Source organism: Haliotis rubra, unplaced genomic scaffold, assembly GCF_003918875.1.
Source record: "Haliotis rubra isolate DU_JTF1 unplaced genomic scaffold, ASM391887v1 Scf7, whole genome shotgun sequence".
Lineage (NCBI taxonomy): Eukaryota > Metazoa > Mollusca > Gastropoda > Lepetellida > Haliotidae > Haliotis > Haliotis rubra.
This window is the reverse complement of record NW_025767412.1, coordinates 1,314,687-1,337,524: the sequence shown is the minus strand read 5'-3', so window position 1 is coordinate 1,337,524 and position 22,838 is coordinate 1,314,687. Positions and strand designations below refer to the sequence as shown.

The 22,838-nt window shown below is 39.9% G+C and overlaps 1 protein-coding gene across 3 annotated transcripts in view; it reads right to left on the bottom strand.

Annotated features, from left to right (window-relative positions):
- The window catches only part of LOC124258690 (dedicator of cytokinesis protein 3-like), a 150,582-nt gene that overhangs the window by 33,766 nt on the left and 93,978 nt on the right, over positions 1-22,838 (bottom strand). For all 3 annotated transcript variants that reach the window (XM_046692763.1, XM_046692764.1, XM_046692766.1), the window contains exon 36: positions 12,339-12,437. In XM_046692763.1, coding sequence (XP_046548719.1) covers positions 12,339-12,437 — 99 coding nt within the window. The remainder of the gene's footprint in view (positions 1-12,338; positions 12,438-22,838) is intronic.

The window sequence follows — 22,838 nt, the reverse complement described above, 5'->3', positions numbered from 1 at the left end:
AAGGGACAAAACAAGGAATGGTAAACATTGTAGCCTGTGTTGTGGTGGGTGGGACTAGAGAAGGGACAAAACAAGGAATGGTAAACATTGTAGCCTGTGTTGTGGTGGGTGGAACTAGAGAAGGGACAAAACAAGGAATGGTAAACATTGTAGCCTGTGTTGTGGTGGGTGGGACCAGAGAAGGGACAAAACAAGGAATGGTAAACATTGTAGCCTGTGTTGTGGTGGGTGTGGACTAGAGAAGGGACAAAACAAGGAATGGTAAACATTGTAGCCTGTGTTGTGGTGGAGTGGGACTAGAGAAGGGACAAAACAAGGAATGGTAAACATTGTAGCCTGTGTTGTGGTGGGTGGAACTAGAGAAGGGACAAAACAAGGAATGGTAAACATTGTAGCCTGTGTTGTGGTGGGTGGAACTAGAGAAGGGACAAAACAAGGAATGGTAAACATTGTAGCCTGTGTTGTGGTAGGTGGAACTAGAGAAGGGACAAAAAAAAGGAATGGTAAACATTGTAGCCTGTGTTGTGGTGGGTGGGACCAGAGAAGGGACAAAACAAGGAATGGTAAACATTGTAGCCTGTGTTGTGGTAGGTGGAACTAGAGAAGGGACAAAACAAGGAATGGTAAACATTGTAGCCTGTGTTGTGGTGGGTGGGACTAGAGAAGGGACAAAACAAGGAATGGTAAACATTGTAGCCTGTGTTGTGGTGGGTGGGTAAAGATGTGTTTCTGGTTTTAGGTTTTAGGTGGAAGGGTTGGTTTAGGTTCTGAAAGTAGGGCATGGGAGAGAGGAATTAGATTTAGGAAAAAGTAGAGTGAGTGAGATTTGTTTGAATACTCCAGAAAATTTCAGGCTAAACACATTGTTTCGTGGTAAAGGTTTTAATCAGAGGGAAAGACATATGTTCAGTGGAATAGGACAATATTCATGATACTGTCTCCATGTATACAGCAATGGAGGCACACATGGTGACAAAAGAAAAGATAAGGACACTTGAGTTTGGCTTTGTGAAAACATCTCCACTTGTTTTTTCAAATTCTAACATGGTGGCTGTGGCTCAGGCAAGCCAGAAGTAGAATAATCCAGTCACGCACGCTTCACATTCAGTACACCAGGAAAATAAAAGAATGGATGAGCCAACAAAGACGTTGAAAGGTTGCATGACTTGTATTCAGTATCAGAAATTATCACTTCAGTCTTGACAACTACTTCCATTACACTTGCTAACCATGACCTAGGAGTGTCTACCAGCTGGACTGCATCCAGTACAACACTACCTCAGAGACCAGGCTATATTAGGCTGTTATGACAAAGCTTCAAAAACAGGCTTATCATTCAAGCAGCCCTGAAAGGTTCACTGACAAGAATCTACAGCTAAACACTGACATTAAAAGCTTCCCTGGCTGTGTTGGGAGGTGTGCCATGTCAATATGACTGTTGTATCATTAACGCACAATAACATCTGTACTATTTTGATGCATGCTGTCTGAATGGTCTCCTTGTGGCGGGAGATGTCATCATGGGATTAGGGACTCTTACTGTATCCCAGATCAGATGCAAGTGTACCAAAGTGGAGTGAATGGTTCAGTGTTTGGGTGGTTAAGAGTGTGGTTGAGAAGCAGGCAGGGGCATGTTGTAGGAGTGATGTGATACAAGATACAAGATATTTTATTGCGCAAACGTTCCACGTAGAAAACACTTGTGAAGGTGTTGTACATTCAGTAACCCATGCTTGTCGTAAGAGGTAACTAACGGGATAGGGTGGTCAGGCTTGCTGGCTTGGTTGACACATGTCATCGGTTCCCAATTGCGAAGATTGATGCTCATGCTGTTGATCACTGGATTGTCTGGTCCAGCCTCGATTATTTACAGACCGCCGCCATATAGCTGGAATATTGCTGAGTGGTGGCGTAAAACTAAACTCACTCACTCACCATGTAGAAACAGTGACAATATTCTATAAACTACATAAACGAGATACATAATGGGTCAGAGCAACAATACATATGCTAACACAAATGTGCATAATCACCTAGGACAATCTTGAGATCTTCTTGATTTATTTGAAGTTGTATGTATGGTAGCAGATTATTTCTATTCTATCTGGTTCATTATTTGTAAACAGGAGGCTAAATTTTTCTGTGGTGGTATGGCTGTGTAAGTAAATATTTTGAGAGGACAGGGAATTAAATGTGATGGTGGTGTGGTGGTGGTGGTGCATTGCAGGGCATTGTGGTGTGGTGTGGTGTGGTGCGGTGCGGTGCGGTGCGGAGCGGTGCGGTGCGGTGCGGTGCAGTATGGGTGTGGTTTGGTGTGGTGCGGTGCGGTGCGGTGCTGTGTGGTGTGGTGCGGTGTAGTATGGGTGTGCTGTGGTGTATTGTCATGAATTTTCTGGTAATTTCCTTTCTTTGAAACCTTCAATGGGAACATTTACGCACAAAACAGCAATTAAAACGTCCTATGGTCTCTGATGAATAAAGATTCCAGGAAACTACAGAACACAGAGAAATATAAGTGAGGCAACTGACACTGTTGACGTAATCACTCAGTTTTTAGAAAATCTCACAGAGTAAAGTTTCCCAAAACAAATGTCAGTCACTGGCCAAACACCCAAAGAAAGCTTCACCTTTTAAAGCATGTTTACCCACAAATAGACGGGTCTAGGTCAAAAGCCCCTTGGGACAAAAGCCCTTGGACCAAAAGCCCCCAAGGACAAAAGCCCCTTGAAAAATGACCAAAAGCCCCTCACTTTATGTATTAATGGAAAATAAGATTAAAGACAAGAAATGATCAATAACATGAAACAATTTATTGCTTCATAAAATAATGGCCCTAATTACTATATAAATTAATATGTAATTAGCAAATAATTTTAGTGAATAAGAAATATATATCATCAAACAAATGAAAACACATCAACAAGAATTTATTAATGCCTCAAAAAATTGTTTTACATAATAAATAATAATGCAAAAAAATCAACACAACCTAATGTTGTGGCCTATGGTGGAAAGAAAGTCCTCAGTAGAATGGACAGCGTTCTATTTTCAAAGCACAGCTTTTTGAGGCAGTGTATTAACTCCATGATCAAGTTTTAGTCAAATGTTTTCTACAGAAAAATATATACACCTCACTCATACTTGAGCAAATTAGCTCCATTTCCATTACTGGTATGATAAAATACTTTATAAAATATAAAAGAGCAATGAGAAATGTTTATTCTTTTTATGAAATACATGAATCGAGGGGCTTTTGACAGGGATGCTCAAATTACCGGTAGTGAGGGTCTTTTGTCCAGAGGGGCTTTTGGTCGAGGGGCTTTTGTCCTGAGGGGCTTTTGGTCGAGGGGCTTTTGTCCTGAGGGGCTTTTGGTCGAGGGGCTTTTGTCCTGAGGGGCTTTTGGTCGAGGGGCTTTTGTCCAGAGGGGCTTTTGGTCGAGGGGCTTTTTGTCCTGAGGGGCTTTTGTCCAGAGGGCCAAGGTGAGGGGCTTTTGTCCTGAGGGGCTTTTGGCCGGTCCCCAAATAGACATTGCCATTTCCCATGACACCAGTGTAAAGCACAAAACCTTCATGCAGATGTTTAATCATTCCTGCATTTGTGATTGTTCTAATCAACATATGATCTTGGAAACTTCATTCTTTCTTTGAATTGAGCAAATCAATATTTTAAGCTGACTGACTACAAAAGGAAACAAAGTATAAAAAAACGGCAAGTTGTCCTCTGTGAAGAAAGGGACAGATAAACACAGAAACCTCGCTGTCATTATTAAGTATAGTTTTACAGAGTTTTCATCAATATTCCAGCAATATCCTGGCAAGTGACACCAGAAATGGACTCCAGTATCACAATGATGTATATATACAGTTCCAGAAACAGGCACATGCTCCTGTAAGGCTGCAACAAGCATGTCCCTGACATCTGAGACCCTGCTGCTGCAGTAACCTGAGCTCTGTTCTTCTAGTTGTTCCTAAACAAGTGACACCTTCTTCCTCTCCAGGGAACAACCTCACAGAAGGACCACACAAATGTTCCAAACAATGAACTTGGGGAAATACAACAATAAACACCAACAACAAGTGAGTCTGACTGAGAAGGTCCCCAGCTGGTGGTACCACACTTGGAGGACAAATCACAAGTTAGTGCCATAGCTACCATGGTTACCCAAACAAGGCATGGTTCTTTACAAATTAAGTAAATTATGGTAATTCAGTACCTACAGGTGTCTCAGCTGGGGATGGAGCCCTATATGCCATGATTGCTGGGTTACACCTTGTGATCTCAGCACAAAGACTATCCCAATTTCTATACCAGTACATTGACCAATGCAGTTCTCCTAACTCTCTCTGGTGTACTTGTAATGCACTTGTGTACATGTTTAAGTGAATGAGTCAGTTTAGTTTTACGCTGCTTTTAGCAATATTCCAGCAATATCACAGCAAGGAACACCAGAAATGGGCTTCACACATTGTACCCATGTGGGGAATCGAAACCGGGTCTTCGGCATGACAAGCGAATGCTTTAACTATTAGGCTACCCCACAGCCCCCTGTGTACATGTATAAACTTGGTGTCATAGTTACATGGCTCAAATAAAGCCAATGCAATGTTAAATTTTAGCTCACTCAATCTGACTTCTCACATGTTTGACCAATGCAATGTTAAATCTTAACTCACTCAATCTGACTTCTCACATGTTTGAAGTTAAGCAAGAAAAGACAGCATCCTCTGCTATGCCCTAATGCTAAACGTAAAACATGTAGAAAGTCACTGCTAGAGTTGTAAAGATATGGGTGCGATACAATTCAATATTGCCTCCCTTTTTGCGGGTAATCACACCCCTGAATTAATTGTTATCAAATTTCAGAGAGCAAACATGGAATACTGTAGGGATAAACATATAAGCTTGGGGCATTTTGCAGATTTTGCTATTCACAGCCAGCCTAGAAATATCCCAGAATCTGCATAAACTGGTCCTTACAGTTTCTGTTTTCATTCCAAAATTTTTACATAAAGATAACTTGTAATGTAACGTATCTAGTCTGTTAAACAGTTGCTGATCCACAATAGTTTTCCTTCTGCAATACAATAGCTCCATATGAAGCAATTTCTTCAGGTCTGAATCTCTGAGCTCACTGGGGCTGCTTTTCAATTTAATAGGAGTTCCTTGTTTGTCTCAGAATTATATATATTCAGAGACACAGTCTTAGTCTATAATGTATCCTATGTATTGCGATACAGGAGTTGTAAATTGATGCATTGTATCGAGTGCCTTGTATCTCGATACAATATTGTATTGATGTATGTACCCTCGCACACTTAGTCCCAACATCCATATACTACAGGTATCAAACCTCCACGACCCTAGTATGTATCCTCACACACTTAGTCCCAACATCCATATACTACAGGCATCAAACCTCCACGACCCTAGTATGTCCCTTAATTTCAGCATGGCTTCTCGATACAGCATCTGCGCTTAGTGCTTAAACTAGTAATATCAATATTTCAATGCTAAATCTCAGCAGTTCTCAGAGTCAATGACCCTACAATCAAAGGCCTACCCTTCACATTCTAAGTGGGACGGATTAACAATGGATGCAAAATTGAGCTGACTCAAAGCTAAAAAAATCACAGCCTATTTGATAAAAGCTTTTCCTTAACTTCATATCAAGTCAAATATCATATTCTCGTAACAAAAAATTGTGATCGAAAAAAAAAATGCGTACAAAACACTTCCAATAAGTCTCCCAATCATGTAATAAACACCATCTGAATGTTTGACATTTGCGCAGGACAGCCATTCAAGATGATTTCTGGTATCATACTTAAGCTACCCTTGCTGGAGAATCACTTCCTGTAATAGGCAGCCCAGCACTGGCGGCTCCTTGGATAATGGTGATAACGGACCATAATGTCTGCTTCATCTACATGCTGATTCTTATTAACTAGCAGCAATGGTGTGTGAAATTACAGTCCTGAGGTAATTAAGGACGAAACATATCCAGTGTTGATGATGTGTCTGAATTCTGTAACTTCATCTAACAAATATACAGTTATGATGGATGGAAGGCTGACATCTTTTCCACTGAGTGATTAAAGTGATCAGAGTGAATATATATATATGTAATGGATTGATAAAGTCGAGTAAATGAGATGATATAGTCTTAGTTTTAGAATGTCAGTGAGTGAATGAGTGAAAAATTACAACAAAAATGAGAGAATGAGGTCGGGAAGAATAAATGGGAGAATGAGTTGAGTGACTGTGTGAGTGAGCGTAATGCAAGAATTACAATACAAGTCAGTGAGTTGGTTTAATGCAAGAAACACAATTCAAGTGAGTGAGTGAGTGAGTGAGTGAGTGAGTGAGTGAGTGAGTGAGTGAGTGAGTGAGTGAGTGAGTGAGTGAGTGAGTGAGTGAGTGAGTGAGTGAGTGTAATGTAAGAATAACACTAAGTCAGTGAGTTGGTTTACTGCAAGAGTTTCACTATACGTGAGTGGGCAGCTGGTAAAATGAATGAGTTACAATTCAAATGAGAGAGTTGGTTCAATGAAAGAGTTACAATACTATTTAACTATTGAACTGGTTAAATGCAAGAGTTATGATATGAGTGAGTGACAGAATTGGTTTAATGCTACTTCAAACTACAACATAGTGAAAACATCAAAAATGTACTTCACACAAGTTTTTAGCCTGACAAGCAAACACAAGCCCACAACCTAACATGACATTATAGATGTGTCTGCTTCACAGAAGGTGAGAAAAGAAAAAGTTCAAAATTTCAACTTTGCACATATGAAAGAAGACTATACAGAAATTACCAGTAACATTGGCTGGAGAATTGACACTAAGCTTCCCCAACCCATACTAAAGGCAGGTGGAGGTCTTTACAGCAGGAAGCCTGCTCAGTGAAAGTCATTCATCCTGACCCAAAAGAGGCCGAAAATGACAAAATGGCCACCATGGGAATCTCCTTGACAAGTCTGCAACAAGCTGTATTGAGTATCAGGCAGATGAGTGACACACAATGGGTGTGCTGAGCTGCTCCCTGGTGTCTGCTGATGGAGGGGGTGCCACACCAGAAGATGGAGGGATTACACAGATGGAGGTGCAATCAGGGGAGGAGTGTCTGTGGGTGGGGTTGTAGTGTTCACATTGCTCTGCAAGGTCTGGTGGAGGAATCAGATAAAAACTCCAGACCTGAATGTATGTTATTGTTTCACTGTTTTAGATGAGCGAGAGTTTGTGTTTTTTCATAACAAATTGTTTTGGGTGGGTTTCAATTTGCCTCAATTGGACTATTCTATCACAAAACTATCAAGTTACCTTGATAAAGTTAAAGATAAAGTATTTATTGTGCAAACGTTCCATACAGAAAGTGACAATGTTCTATAAACTACATAAACAAGATATATAATGAATCATTTATATATGATGAGTAACAATTGATTGTCTCTTATGAAGACCCACTGACCTTCAGATACCATGGCATTAAAAAAATGTTATTAATTATCTCAATTCAGATCAGATGTCACTTAACGAATGTTTTAAAATCTTGAAAACTGATTATTAAGTGATACACATGAAGGAGGAAAAAATGATGGATGTCTGCTGTATTATGAGGAACTTGATGTTTTGGACTATATTCTTACACCTGAAGAATCGGTAAGAATTTACTTGAAAACATCATGTTCATCATTATACAGAAGCAGACATCCATCCCTTAAAAGTTTTAAAGTATTCAATCATATAACCTTGATCCAAACTATTAAATGATCACCGCACTTCCAGTTCCACGGAAACAATGCATCGATCACTGAATACTTCCAACTACATTATCTGAATGACCCTGTGTACCTTTGGTGTCTAAGCTGTAAATTGACTAGGAACAAATGTTCCCAGGAAGAAGTACTGTTGCTTGACAGTTCCAGTGATGAAGTGGGAGTCTGAGCCACTGACAGACTGGTTCGGCACCGACTGTATTAATGTCCCTCCTCACTGCAGACAGAGAAGACACTTATCCTTCCAAGGACAAGACCTACTGGGGACACTCCACACCAAAAGTAGGGAATACTGGTCTAAAACTTCCAATGTAACAGGTACATTAATGGATTAAATTAGCATGAAAGAATTAATTATTCGACACTCTAACCCGCCTGCCTGCCTGCAGTGTAATTAACCCTTCTGGTATTCTCATTCGTCTTTGTCAAAAGAAAAACAATCTCATTTGGGGTTGGAGTAATTCAAGACAACAATCTGGGTGATTGAGAAGGTGACCCCATCTTTCACTACAACCAAACTCTCCAGGTCTTGAAACCACCAGGAAGTACAAAACTTGAGTGAGTGAGTTAACATTCATTGCATTGGCATTATCTCATTCCTGCTTACTACAGTACAAGAGTCTGTACCCAAACATTGCACTCATGAGTGAGTGAGAGTTTAGTTTAACACCGCTTTAGGAATATTCCAGCAATATCACAGCAGGGGCCAGAAATGGCTTCACACATTGTACCCATGTGTGGAATTGAACCCGGGTCTGACGAGCGAACGCTTTAACCATGAGGCCACACTCATGAAATAAAAGAAGTTATTATCCATAAAGTTTGTCTATATGGCATTATTTCAGCTGTATAGCGACATGACCGAGTTAACATATAGCCATTATTTACACACAAAAGGAAGTTTTTCATATAGACATTTTAACATCACAATATTTTCCATTTACAGTTTAGAGCAATGGCTATAACAATATTATTTACAATTCTAAAATTTTGTCACAACATTACTTTTTACATCTGGAACACGAGTCACATGATGTTACTATGTGCATCCAAGTATATCTATACTTAACAGGAAATGACTGACTGACTGACTGAGTTTGGTTTTACGCCGCTTTTAGCAATATTCCAGCAACATCACGGCAGGGGACACCAGAAATGGGCTTCACACATTGTACCCATGTGGGGATTCGAACCCGGGTCTTCGGCGTGACGAGCCAACGCTTTAACCACTAGGCTACCCCACCGCCCCAACAGGAAATGAAACAATAGGATTGACACATATCCTGAATATAGTTCAGTGAATATAGATACCTCATCACATGCTTTTCCAACACACTGAACTAAAACGTTTCACTTTTCATTTCCTCATCGAAGGTAACATTGTCCTATAAATGGTGTTTACAGTAACTCAAAAATGTTTCTGGAAAATATTTTAGAATATGTTGTGATGTGACCTTGGTTTCTATTTCTGTACAAAAAGGAAATTTTAACACCTTATTTGTTTTGAGTGAGAGAGTTTAGTTTTATGCCGCTATATGGCGGCGGTCTGTAAATAATCGAGGCTGGACCAGACAATCCAGTGATTAACAGCATGAGCATCGATTTGCCCAATTGGGAACCGATGACATGTGTCAACCAAGTTAGTCGCCTCTTACGACAAGCATAGTCGCCTTTTGTGGCAAGCATGGGTTGCTGAAGACCTATTCTACCCTGGATCTTCACAGGTCTATTTGTATTGAAAGTAGCTGTACGATAAAGATGATATTGCAGGTACAACAAATTATCCATAGTTGAGAGCAAAGAAGACATCTGTTAAGTTTGGTTTTAGTGTGAGTGCCATCATGAGCATACATAGTCTCATATATCTGCAGAAACAAAAGTTCCATAGTGTGAAAAAGGCAAAATAGCATTAATATATATGAATTAATTCCTGAAAATCAGTGATGACAAAGGGTGTTGGCAACAATGGGATGTGTTCTACAATTAGCACCTGCAGGTTTCTTGTAGAAAGTGCCTGTTTGTTTACCAATACTTCAATACAACAGTTGAGTCTAGACCAAGGTCAAGGGTAAAGTATATGAGTATAATGACAGCTGATGGAGGAATGGCTTTGGGGAATGTTTAAACTGGGGTCAGAGATCTGGTTCTCCCTCATTCAGACTTCATTACAGAGATAGCAACGGAACTGATCTTCCTTCCAGCAATGGCTGACCACATTACGCTGCAACATCACAGAAACAGTTGCTGCTGATTACAAGGTCAAATTATGGCCATTATGTGTGTAATGTGCCCACTTCCTTCTGCACGATCAGATTCAGCAACTTGAAACAGCTGTCGGAAACAGATTAACATCTTCACTGGATGGAAGTCTATACCAGCATGAACTGCTAAAATGAACTGTTTATTTACTAAAAGAGTATTGGAAACCATTGACACACTTGCCTGACTACTTGTCAATAAACATAAAAGACACTTTGGTGAGTGACTTGGGTTTAACATGGGTTTTGTTTCACCTTTATCATGGTGTGTGTGCAGATTGTGGAAGGAAACGTAATGGGTGCAGGTAGCACCAAATGTGACAAACATCATGGCCTTGACCTCTTTAGTTTGTGGAAAGACAAACAGGACAAACATCATAGACATGCCTTGACCTCTTCAGTTTGTGGAAAGCCAAACATGACAAACGTCAAAGATAGGCCTTTACCTTTTCAGTCTGTCACCTTAGCCAATAATCTGAAGCTATTTGAATATCTGTAGTGCCTGTTGTCTTGGTTAATGTAGGGGTGTGACTGCGATTACCTGGCACAGCAATTTATGCCAGCAGTTTTAGCAATATTCCAGCAATGTCACCAGAAAGGGGTTCCACACGATACCCACACGGCAAACTGAACCCGGGTGTTAGGGACGATGGGATGCATGTCCTATATGCCGACCGCTATGGCACATCTCAGTGCACAGCTGAATTGATGAACAATGCACCCCACAATATAGGCCAATATAGCCTACAGTCTCACATTTGTATTTGTCCACTAACAATTCATAACACTTGGAACCTTCTCAGCACGGAAACCCCCAAGGAATTCCTAAGACATTAAAAGAGCACTATAAACCCATCTTATACATATTGTGTTCACGCTAGGAATTACGCAGGACCATGAATACTGATCTTAGCTCAGCACAACTATCAATGGGACAAGTCGATTTCAGCCATTGCAAGTGTTGCTGTTCCATACCTTGTCAACAAGAATGAACAATTTTGTCAATCACGACCGTTCAGTCCCCCAGAGGACTATAATCTTGTCCTATTCCCTGGCATAATCCCACGGGCTTACAGCAATCTGCTTGATCAAGTGTGTAGACAGACACAATAATGACATTGTCAGTGCTACTATGTCAGCTTACAGACATGAGACTTGCAGGGGTTTAAAATGTTTCCAGAATAGATCTAGATCTTGTAATTCACTATCATGTACAGTGACAGCAAATTGGGGAATAATCTGTGATAAACAAATGCAAGAGATGAGTAAATGAGTTGATTTGATCTTAGTGTTATTGGCGTCGTACGTATATCGTCGACTGGGAATTAGCTCATGTTTAAGATGAAGTGTACGTACAATACGTTGACAAGACGAAGGAATACGTTGAGCTCAAACTTCTTTAGTTACATGACAAACAAATACACAAGGCATAAAAGAGGTGGTGAGCGGAGTACCTCCTCAACCCCAGGGCGTTTCCTACGAGCGACATTCTCCTTCTGCTCGTGGTCGTCCCTACAGACAGTCGGAATACCGGACTCGTACTCCTTCACAGTGTAGATGTGAGCATACTAAGTATATATACAGTGTTTGACAACAATGGGCAGGCGACGACTCAACAATGGACAAAGAGAAAAACAATAGCACTTCCTTGACCAGTTGATGCGATGGCAGACACGGCCAAGGGGGGTGACCAATTAGGTTATAAATGTCATATACAGTAATTAACTGCCTGACAAGTCAATGTACAATGCGGAAAGTGATAAGGATTACATAGAATACAGATTAGCGTCATATAAATAATAACAATAAAGTCTCACATGTTTTGAGTACATAGTTTTTACTTTTTAAATATTTGGATGATGGCTGTCCAGAATTAGTCCCTATAACATTATAATGCCTGTGAGTAAATGAGTTGGTAAAATGGGAAAACTTACAGGGGTTGAGTTGGTTGAGTGAAGAATTACAATTAAAGTGAATTAGTTGGCTATATGCAAGTGAGTGAGTGGGTGAGTGAGTGAGTGGATGTGTGGGTGAGTGAGTGAGTGAGTGGATGTGTGGGTGAGTGAGTGGGTGGGTGGGTGGGTGAGTGAGTGGATGTGTGGGTGGGTGGGTGAGTGAGTGAGTAGGTGAGTGAGTGAGTGAGTGAGTGAGTGAGTGAGTGAGTGAGTGAGTGAGTGAGTGAGTGAGTGGGTGGGATTTGGGTAGGTGGATGAGTGTGTGAATGAGCAGTGTGTGAATGAGTGAGTTCCCAACTACATTTTTTATATCACATAAATCACATAAATAGAAATATTGCCTTACCTGTAGTCAAGAAGCTTCTCCAGGAGGTTAGTGACCGAGACAACAAAGCGACGGCCATCTTCCCGTAGAACTGGCTCCGTCTGTACCTTGTCCAAGAGTCTGGAGAAAAATTTCATTGCTGACATCACTTGTGAAAATACACACGTTTAATCACGTCCATCAGGTAAACGTCACAATGAACATCTCAAAATTGCCGCACCATTGAATAAAGATAGTGTCATGATATCCATGAAAATATTTTCATACTGACAGTTCCCATGATTGATAACAGCCTGTGACAACCTTATTCTGGTCCATCATGAATCAGAGAAACAACACTTCCTTGATTGTTTCTAACTCCAGGTTTCGGTTTCAGTGACAACATGAGACATCGACAGCAGCGGCGTATTCACCATCAGCAAACAGTCCTCACACAACCACATCTCCACAACACAGCATCTGTGAGTCTTTCCTCTAATTAAAAACACAGGTATCACATGTTCTCGTTAACAGTGAGCGTTACACCATTGTTGTTGATGTTGTCGCCTCTAATCAGCAGCATCAGGCCATGAGCTGCACAGCCACAGGGTGAGTTGTCTAGTCAGTCATGCACAACCGTTCCCATGCACATCAGTGTCTGTGCACCCAAGTCAACACTTACAGTCAATGTATATATCTTTATGTAAAAAGAAACAAAAAAATGAACCCAATCATTCAAGAATAATTGAATATTCTGTGACAAATTACTGAAAACCTGTAAAATGTCTTGTCAATCAAGAAAGCTTAAAACATGAAAGGTAACTTCTTGTTCAATGATGATGTAAAAGTTTGTCTTCCATGATTGAAATATCTCATGTTTTAATTAATATTTCCACAAGATATCCACATCCAGTTTATCCAGAAAATATACTTGCTCCAAGTTTCTCAACAACCAGAAATATCCCCAGCCTGTGGCACTATGAGCTCTGAAGGCTAGGAGCAAGTTGTCCTGGTACAAGCCCCAGGCTAATCACATCACAATTGACCTTATCAGCTGGCGAGTCAAACAAAGCCATCAGGTTCTGTTGCAGTAACTCCTGACATAACCCTCTGCACCGATCTGACATCATTATCAGTAATCATCTCCAGTGTTACGTCTCTACATTTCCATAAACCGCCTCCACTGACTACATCAACGGTGGGGGGACTGAGACACTATAATCACCTCCAGCGTTACATCTCCGTATACACCTTCCGTATACCACCTACACTGAAGGCACACACTACCCCCAACTGTATCACCAGCGGGAACTGAGAAACTGCTATAACCTCCAGCGTTACATCTCCGTATACACCGTCTGTATACCACCTTCACTGAATGCACACACTACACTCAACCATATCACCAGCAGGGACTGAGACACTGCAGTCACCTCCAGCGTTACATCTCCATATACACCTTCCGTATACCACTTCCACTGACTGCACACTCTACCCCCTGTAGCGTGGAATGAGACAGTGCAATCCTGGCAGCATGTAATCCCTCCTACACAGAGTTCTTCCCTTCCTGTCAATGGTGTCCTCTTACTGTGTAAACGGTTATCTTAAGCTTCCCATCTCTCATCAGAAACAATCCAAGCTGCCTGCACATGGATATCACCAGGACACCTAAGCCACAGTCAAATATGGATTTATATCAAGAAGCCAACCATATGGTCTTCATCAGATATCAGGGGTTATGACTGACACTTCATCATCGATCAGGAACACTCTCAGGAACACTCTCGGAAACTTTGTCACAACAAGAGCTATTCATGTCACAAATTACAGTCAAGTCAAAGAACATGATCGTATTTGTTTAAAAGAAATGTTCCTCATTCTAAAACCTGGGTTGAATCAAGCTTCCATTTAAATGGCAGTTGAAAACATCATTGCCCTGGGGGCAACTGTTCATCCCCAACATTGTATCTGCTATACAAATGAGGTTATCAACTTTTTCCTTTTCCCAAGTGACCTAACTCAGATTTCTTTAGGATTGATCTGAGAAATTCTTTAATTTCAAAGAAGCCGATTATACAGTTAAGAGACTAGCTGAATCCAACGAATTGATCCTTACTCATACATAGACCTTACAACAGAGAGTTGCTCATTTTCCCCAAGTGAATACATAACATTTGATAGAGGGTAAATCATTTAGGATGTTCAAGGGTTTGTGGCAGCGATGGCTGATCACACTTCAACACGAAGCAGAAAAACTTGTCCTCTCCACACACTTGAGATGTAATTTTCTCCCTCATTAAAAAAAATCAATGATCAGTGAGGAGTCTGAAGTATGGCGCAAGTCAGTTGACAACATCCTGAATCCCGAAACACCCCCAAAGTTCCTCCCAGACCCAGCACTAATCCATTTAGTTTTACATAGCAGACACTTAGCTCAGTCATCTCTGATAAAGAAGTTTCAACGATTTCTTAAAAGAATCTCCCAAAATAAGAACCCATATTCATATTCCAAGTCAGGTGATCAATGTACAGACACCACTCTTTCAAGAATCAGGTGATCAATGTACAGACACCACTCTTTCAAGAATCAGGTGATCAATGTACAGACACCACTCTTTCAAGAATCAGGTGATCAATGTACAGACACCACTCTTTCAAGAATCAGGTGATCAATGTACAGACACCACTCTTTCAAGAATCAGGTGATCAATGTACAGACACCACTCTTTCAAGAATCAGGTGATCAATGTACAGACACCACTCTTTCAAGAATCAGGTGATCAATGTACAGACACCACTCTTTCAAGGATCAGGTGATCAATGTACAGACACCACTCTTTCAAGAATCAGAAAATTCATCTACTAAGGAAACCATTTGCTGATTAGTGCCAAGAATTTCATGTAATCCATTAAAGCATAAACCACAATTTTCTGTAAATTTTAATCATTTTACCAACTGAACTACATTTTGTGAATATTTTGCAAAAAAATCAATCAAAATAATTTATTGAATATATCTCCGTTTATATCGCTTACTAAGCCATTCCAAACACATCATTTTAAATAGCTGGGATGCACATCAGAATAAAAACACAGTATTCCAAATATTATTAAAATAGTCACAGTCTCAAATTTTGCCATAAATATAAAATCTGTCTGGGATCTATTAAGTGATTGCAACAAATCTGTTTATTTTGTTTTGGAGAAGAAAGGTTTCTGTGACAACACATATCGCCATGGGGATATTTGATTATTCCGTATTTTGTTTTTTATTCTGGTGCCATCGTAACAGTAATACGTGGGATGGCGGCATCGATTATATGATTCCTGGAAGCTGTTACTCGCAATCGTCACTTCTCCCACACACAAACTGAAACTCCACACACAGCTTAGGAAAAGAAAGGAAGACTAACTCAGGTGTTTGTTCTTTAATAGCTTTATGTCTCCAACACTCTCACATCCGAAGAAAAAACAAACAACAGCCTGAATTACTGACACTCTTCTCCACGTAATGTCTCTCCTGGTTACAAGTCTTGACACCAGGAAAGAAATCAAATTATGGAGGCGATTAATCGGTTGGTGCCACCCAACCCATTACCAGGGCTCCTGAGAATTGAAGTCACTTTCCCTGATCAGATAACCAAACAAATTCAGCAAATGGATGAAAAATAAGCTACACGTTGATACTGTTTTACCAGCCTCAACGAAAAACTGGCAAAAGACAGCACCATAGCCTGTCTTCCTTTAAGGCTTAGAATGAGTTATTGAAAAAGTGAAAGTAGTCATAATACCGATTTTGAAATTAGTACTTGATGCCAATGATCACACAAGATAAGAATCAGCTGGGGAGATTAAGGTGTCTATTACCCCCTCTCCCTCTCCCCCACAGCATGGGGAGAAGGTGGTTCAGACCTACTTGAGACAGCGAGTGGAAAACACAGCACCTCCAGTACCAGTGATGTTTTCAACCAGTTACTGATCAAATGATTCTATCACTGCCTAATGGCTACTATGTGTCAAAACTATTTCATGTTGGCCATCAGTGGTGACGATCTGACCAGCAGATTTAACCTGAAGTGTCTGCTCCTACTGCAGGAGGACTTCCATGATGTGCAAATTGGAGCCAGTGGACGAGTGAGTGACAAGACTGGCTTTAAACGCTATTCCTGTGGGAATATTATAGGAGATGGTTCACACATCAAACCCAGCTCCTTGGCATGCCCAGATAATGGTTTTACAACTTTGAAAGCCACATATATAAGTGTATCAGAATATTGCCTACAGAAGCCTCACTCATCATATCGAAGACTCGGGTTTGATTTCCAACATGGCTACATTGTGTGAAGCCATTTCAGTTGTCCTCTGCCATAATATTGCTGGAATATTACTAAATGTGGCATGAAACTAAACTCACTCACTCCTACACAAGCCAAAGGTTACCAAAACATCCACCCACAAACCACATCCCAAAAAATATGGGTATCAGAAAATTGTCGACACGTCCAATGGCAACCAAAACATCGAACCAGAGAACACATGCCCATTTTTGTTTAAAGAAATTCTACACCCTTAGCCATTTGGTGACCAACCATGACAACTACCATCACTGATGACCTTGTCCAGTGAGCAGGCACCAGTGGGACACCAACGTCTTATTTATATTTTCATCAATTTCAAAGCAAGTTCTGAACTGTCTGGTGAATTACTTTCTTTGGGATTCCAAAAACATTTTATCACGAATGAATGTCCCAGGGACCATGATGATTGATATATGATTTAACAGAGGAAAATTAGCATGTACTGGTTAATAAATCATGTGACACAGTATCTTCATGATGCTGAAATTGCACTTTGCACAAATTAATTCGAAAAAGCAATATTTCACGTCACGAAGCTTCACTGTGCTCCTCTATCACATCAACAGAAACATTTGCTCAGCGTAAATGTCACACGTTTCTCTTGGAAATTCCATTTTCCATTTTCATGTAATTCAAGCAAGTATTTTTTGCTGGCACAAATTTATTACTGTAGATTTAGTTTTCAAACCATTACAAGGCCGGTGTCCTAGAACCCGAGCAGCACAACACATGACAGTGCTGTGTGGACGGTCGGGGAATATCAACTTTACTTCATAATGAAAAGAAACAGGTTTTTTCAACTTTAATGTTTTACTTTAGATTTGACACTTTCCTAAAAGGATTTTATAATTTGACAAATATACTTGAAGGTGGAATGGAAATTTGTTGGGTAATGAAAATAAATATCTTTTTGGAGCACCACTTTAACATGAGTGAGTGAGTGAGTGAGTTAGTTTTACGCCGCACTCAGCAATATTCCAGCTATATGGTGGCTGTCTGTAAATAAGTGAGTCCAGACCAGACAATCCAGTGATCAACAGCATGAGCATATTGGGAACCAATGACATGTGTCAACCAAGACCCGATGAGACAAGCATGGGTTACTGAAGGCTTATTTTAACCCGGACCTTCACAGGTCACTTAAACATGGACATACATTTGTAATGAATGGCAGATTTAAGGACATTAGCATACACCCCCACCCCATCTTACCTAGAACCAAACCTGGGGCAGTGGGGTAGCCAAGTGGTTAAAGTGTTTGCTTGTCAGGCAAGACCCGAGTTCGATTCCCCACCTGGGTTCATTTCTGTTCTGTTCAACCTTCAGCATGATATTGCTGGAATATTGCTAAAAGCAGCGTAAACCATCCTCACTCACTCAACCCACACCTGCCTGCAATACATAACAAGTTGCTAGACAAAACAATTCTGATTACAGCAATGTACTTGTAACAATCAAGTAATACCATCCTGTATGTGTGAAGTGGATCTGTGAGAAAGTCAGACCAACCACCTCCAGGTGTGTCAAAGTTGACAGCCTATTGTCAACATCCAGCCTACAGCTAAGAGTGACCACTGACTTGTTTAACCCTTCAACACTATCACACACACAAAGAGTACTTCCCATACAACAGGATGTAGAAGCCTGTGAGCCATATGTAAAGTAAACATAAAGTGTTCCCTTCCTGCATTCTGTCATACATAAATAAAATAAATGCATGACATTCATAAATATTTTGTATTATTTTCAAATGCAAAAAACATGCTTTCGTTTTAGCTTTGGAAAGTGACACTCAAATAGTGATACATTTTGGCTTTAAAACAAAAATATGTACATCAATTTTGTCAGTCAAATCTTGATATATACTAGCACTTTGCTCAGGTAAAAAGCTAATAGAACTTTAAGTTCTCTCCACATACCTAATTTCAACCTCATGTTAAAGTTCCATAAAATCCTTAATACACAAATACTATATGTGTTTACATCCACCAACAAAATATCACAACACTGTAATTTTCTCTCTACATATCTACTTTAACCACTGTGAGTACAAACCAAAGGTTCCTCAAAACATCACCAATAAGCATTTTTTCTCACTTTTCTACATTTGAGAACAAAAAATATCACAGGATTCCAACAAAACATAAAAAGTTTCCAATTTATGACAAAAAGTTAATCTTCAGAGAGCTAAGAGAACTTTCAAAGAAATTAGCAGAAAAATTCCTACGATTTCTCACGCTTCCAAGCAATGATCCTCATCCTGGCAGCAGGCCGAGGGGCACCTCTCTGCTTAGTGGAGGGAGAAATGATGCCGATTAAACCCATGTGGCTACTTTAAACATCAGCTAACAACTCTCAACAGGCAGAGAAATTAACCCTCCAACCACAAGGCTAGTTCACACATGAAGCTGCTCAATCATCCCATGGCAGCTGCTGAAGCTACTTTTTTCACCCCCAACGACCATTTTACAGACGTCACAGTGATCTGTGTTTAGCATGCCCTGATCTTTCTGTTTCCCTGGGCAGTAGGGTCTGGCTCGCTTCAGGACTCCAGGCTCTTCATCCCCTCAAATTAAGAGCTAGTCGAGAATGATACCATGAAGCATACTAGTCATCACAGACCTGCCTGAACATCAGTTCAATCAGACCCAAATCAAAGCTTGGATTTATGTACAGATATCCTCACAGTGCCTCAGGACTGTGGTCCGATGAGGACGCTTCTTTGTGGGGTTAATCTGTGTTAATAATTGAAGACATGGGAATATGAAATGTGTGTAATGACACAATTACAAGCCAAACATGCACTGGATGACTTGCAGCTCTGCTTACATGAAGCTCTTTTAAGAAATCACTCTCAGAATGGTTATTACAGCTTATTATCATGATTTGGTCTTCAGCAATCTATGTTTGTCCTGAGAGGCGACAATGCTGATCACAAGAGGTCACTAATGGGATCGGGGATTCATGCTCGCTGACTTGGTTGCTGCATGTCATCATACCCCAATTACATACATTGATGCTCATGATGTCAATCACTTGATTGAATAGTCCATACCAAAATATTTACAGTTAGTTGTGGTATATTGGTAAGAGCAATTTAGTCAAACAATAGACAAAAACAGAAAAAACTGTCCTAATAAACAAAACTGTACATGTGGTAGTGTACTGATATCTCTAGTTTCTCGTACAGACCCTGAAGCAAATATATCCAAGAAAGCCCACGCAAGTCTAGAAAATGTGGCAAGTCTAGATTTCCACAGCTTCAGGTCAATAAAGAAAGTCTCAGGGCTCCTTTTCATTATATTTTTTGTTTTTACTATGAACATTTTTTTCAGTAAATTATGTTCATTTCAGAGACTAGATGTTAGTCTAGATGTCTCCACAGTTAGGTGGCAATATTATTATACTTCTTTTTTATTATACAAATATCAACACATCAGTCATCGACAAATATGACAAAAATAATATTTTCCTCACACACAATTATTACAGAACTACTTCCACTTTTGCCTATAGTATATAATTTATCCTTGATATCTCGGTTGTTTGTTGTTTAACGCCTCACTCAGCAATATTCCAGCTATATGACGGCGGTCTGTAAATAATCGTCTGGACCAGACAATCCAGTGATCAACGTCATGAGCATCGATATACACAGTTGGGATACAATGACATGTGTCAACCAAGTCAGCGTGCCTAACCATCCCATTAGTCACCTCTTAAGACAAGCATGGGTGGCTGAAGGCCAATTCTAACCCTGATCTTCATCTTTGTGACAAGTACTACTTTCATGAACATGACAGCTGAGGTTTTACATCTAAACTATAAGACCTGCTTAGAGGTTTTACATTTGAATTGTGAGACCAACATTTTACAGTTTATCGTAGAAGCAGTCTTTGATATGTTTCAAATGTAAACCATAACTGTCTTTAATATTATATATGTTACATGAAAATTCCATGACCTGATTGTATCAGCTGGATGGTCAGGTAAGGTATGCAGTATATATAACAGTGTTTTCCCCAGCTGGTAGCGGTACAGTCTCACCGAGATCCACAAGGTCATGTGTCTACTATAACATGAAGCATGTGTATGAGATCACCACTAGACAATGTTTCCTTGTTGGACTATAACCCAACACAAATTCCTCCAAAGTACAAACAAGAATGTGTTCCGGTTAATATCTGTTCTGGTTAATTATTAAGTTGGTTTTAGTTTCAGAATATAAACTGTTTCATGGAAAAACAAGCATTGTCACTAAGGTGACATAATCCCCCGCCGCAAATTATCAAATCAAACTTATAAAGTAATGAAAGTTAAAGATGAAGTTAAATGTCAACAAAAACATGACCAGTCAACCTCTCTTGATATCTTCAACACTGACTTTGACCTTGACATGAATGTCATAGTGTATGAAATAAATATGCAAAATTAGTACTAAAGAAATTGCTTATTGAAAAACATTCAAGGGAGGTCTTGAAAGTCTATGAAGAAAATCCAGGGAACCGTTCTTAAAATATCTTGCTGACAATTCAGGTTAACATGCTGAAATCTTCAAAGTGTCGTCGTGACCCTAAAAATTATGTGAAGGTCACCAAAATTGACTGGGCCCTGGGCCTTCCCTAGATGAAGCTTGGTGTCAAATATGAAGAAAATCCAGTGAATATGTTTTGCGATATCTTGATGACTATCTTAACATGCGATTAACATGCTGAAATCTTCAAAGTGTCTCTCTGACCTTGAAAATTAAGTGAAGGTCACCAAAATTGACTGGGCCCTGCGCCTTCCCTGGATGAAGCTTGGTGTCAAATAAAAAGAAACTCCAGTGAATGGCTCTTGAGGTATCGTGCTGACAAGCATAACATGTAGGTTAATATGCTGAAATCTTCAAAGTGTCTCTGTGACCTTGAAAATTAAGTGAAGGTCACCAAAATTGACTGGGCCCTGCGCCTTCCCTGGATGGATGAAGCTCTTGAGGTATCGTGTGACAAATAACATGTAAAATGCTGAAATCTTCAAACTGTGACCTTGAAAATTAAAGTGAAGGTCACCAAAAATGCCCTGCGCCTTCCCTAGATAAAGCTTGTTAAATATGAAGAAAATCCAGGATACAGTTCTTGACAAGCATAACATGCAGGTTAACATGCTGAAATTTTCAAAGTGTCGCCATGACCTTGAAAATTAGGTGAAGGTCACCAAAATCACATGCGCCTTCCCTAGATAAAGCTTGGTACTAACTATGAAGAAAATCCAGTGAATGGTTCTTGAGATAGCTTAACGTGCAGGAAAAACGTTAAAGTCCCCTTGTGACCTTGAAATGAAGGTCAAGGTCACCAAACCTAATTGGCACCTTCCTTTTACTGTGATGAACCTAGGTACCAAATATGAAAAGAATCTGTTCTTAAGATATTCCAATTCGTACGGCAGGAAGGAGCCTAATACTATATCCTCCGCTAAACGCGCGGCGGGGGATAATAAGTTAAAGTATTGACAAATTCTTCCATTATCAATGTTTTACTCATGTTTATTCTTTATCAAATTTCAATCAAAATTAATGTGATCTTGTTTGCCTTTAATCATTAGACATATTTGCATGAACAAATTTGTATAGAAAGACTGGCAGGGGACAATAGTTACTCATGTAACCCTAATTTCTGTTGCAATGTGTTCCGTGATTGTGGGGACGGTGGGGTAGCCTCATGGTTAAAGCGTTCACTCGTTTTACAAAGACCCGGGTTCGATTCCCCACATGGGTACAATGTGTGAAGCCCATTTCTGGTGTCCCCCACAGTGATATTGCTGGAATATTGCTAAAAGTGGCGTAAAACAATGCTCACTCACTCACTCAGTGGTTGTGAATATGTATTTCCTCAAATACATATAATTTATTCTACATCAAGGATGGATCACTTGATAAACTGATGTCACTTGGCTGGCTTGCTGAATACAAAACTTGCTTTACTGTCTGATGAATACCATATACAGCGTGGAGCCATACATGCTGAACATGTATGCAAATGAAATTCTTTGTAAAAAATTGCCTTGATCCCTCTTCACATATTTTAAAAATTTGGAAATATATTTCATAATAAACAGATTGACATCTTCACAGAAAGAGACAGACTGTTTATCATGCACTCAAAGTATTCCACAGAGACATCCAACTGTATTTCATTAGAGCTTG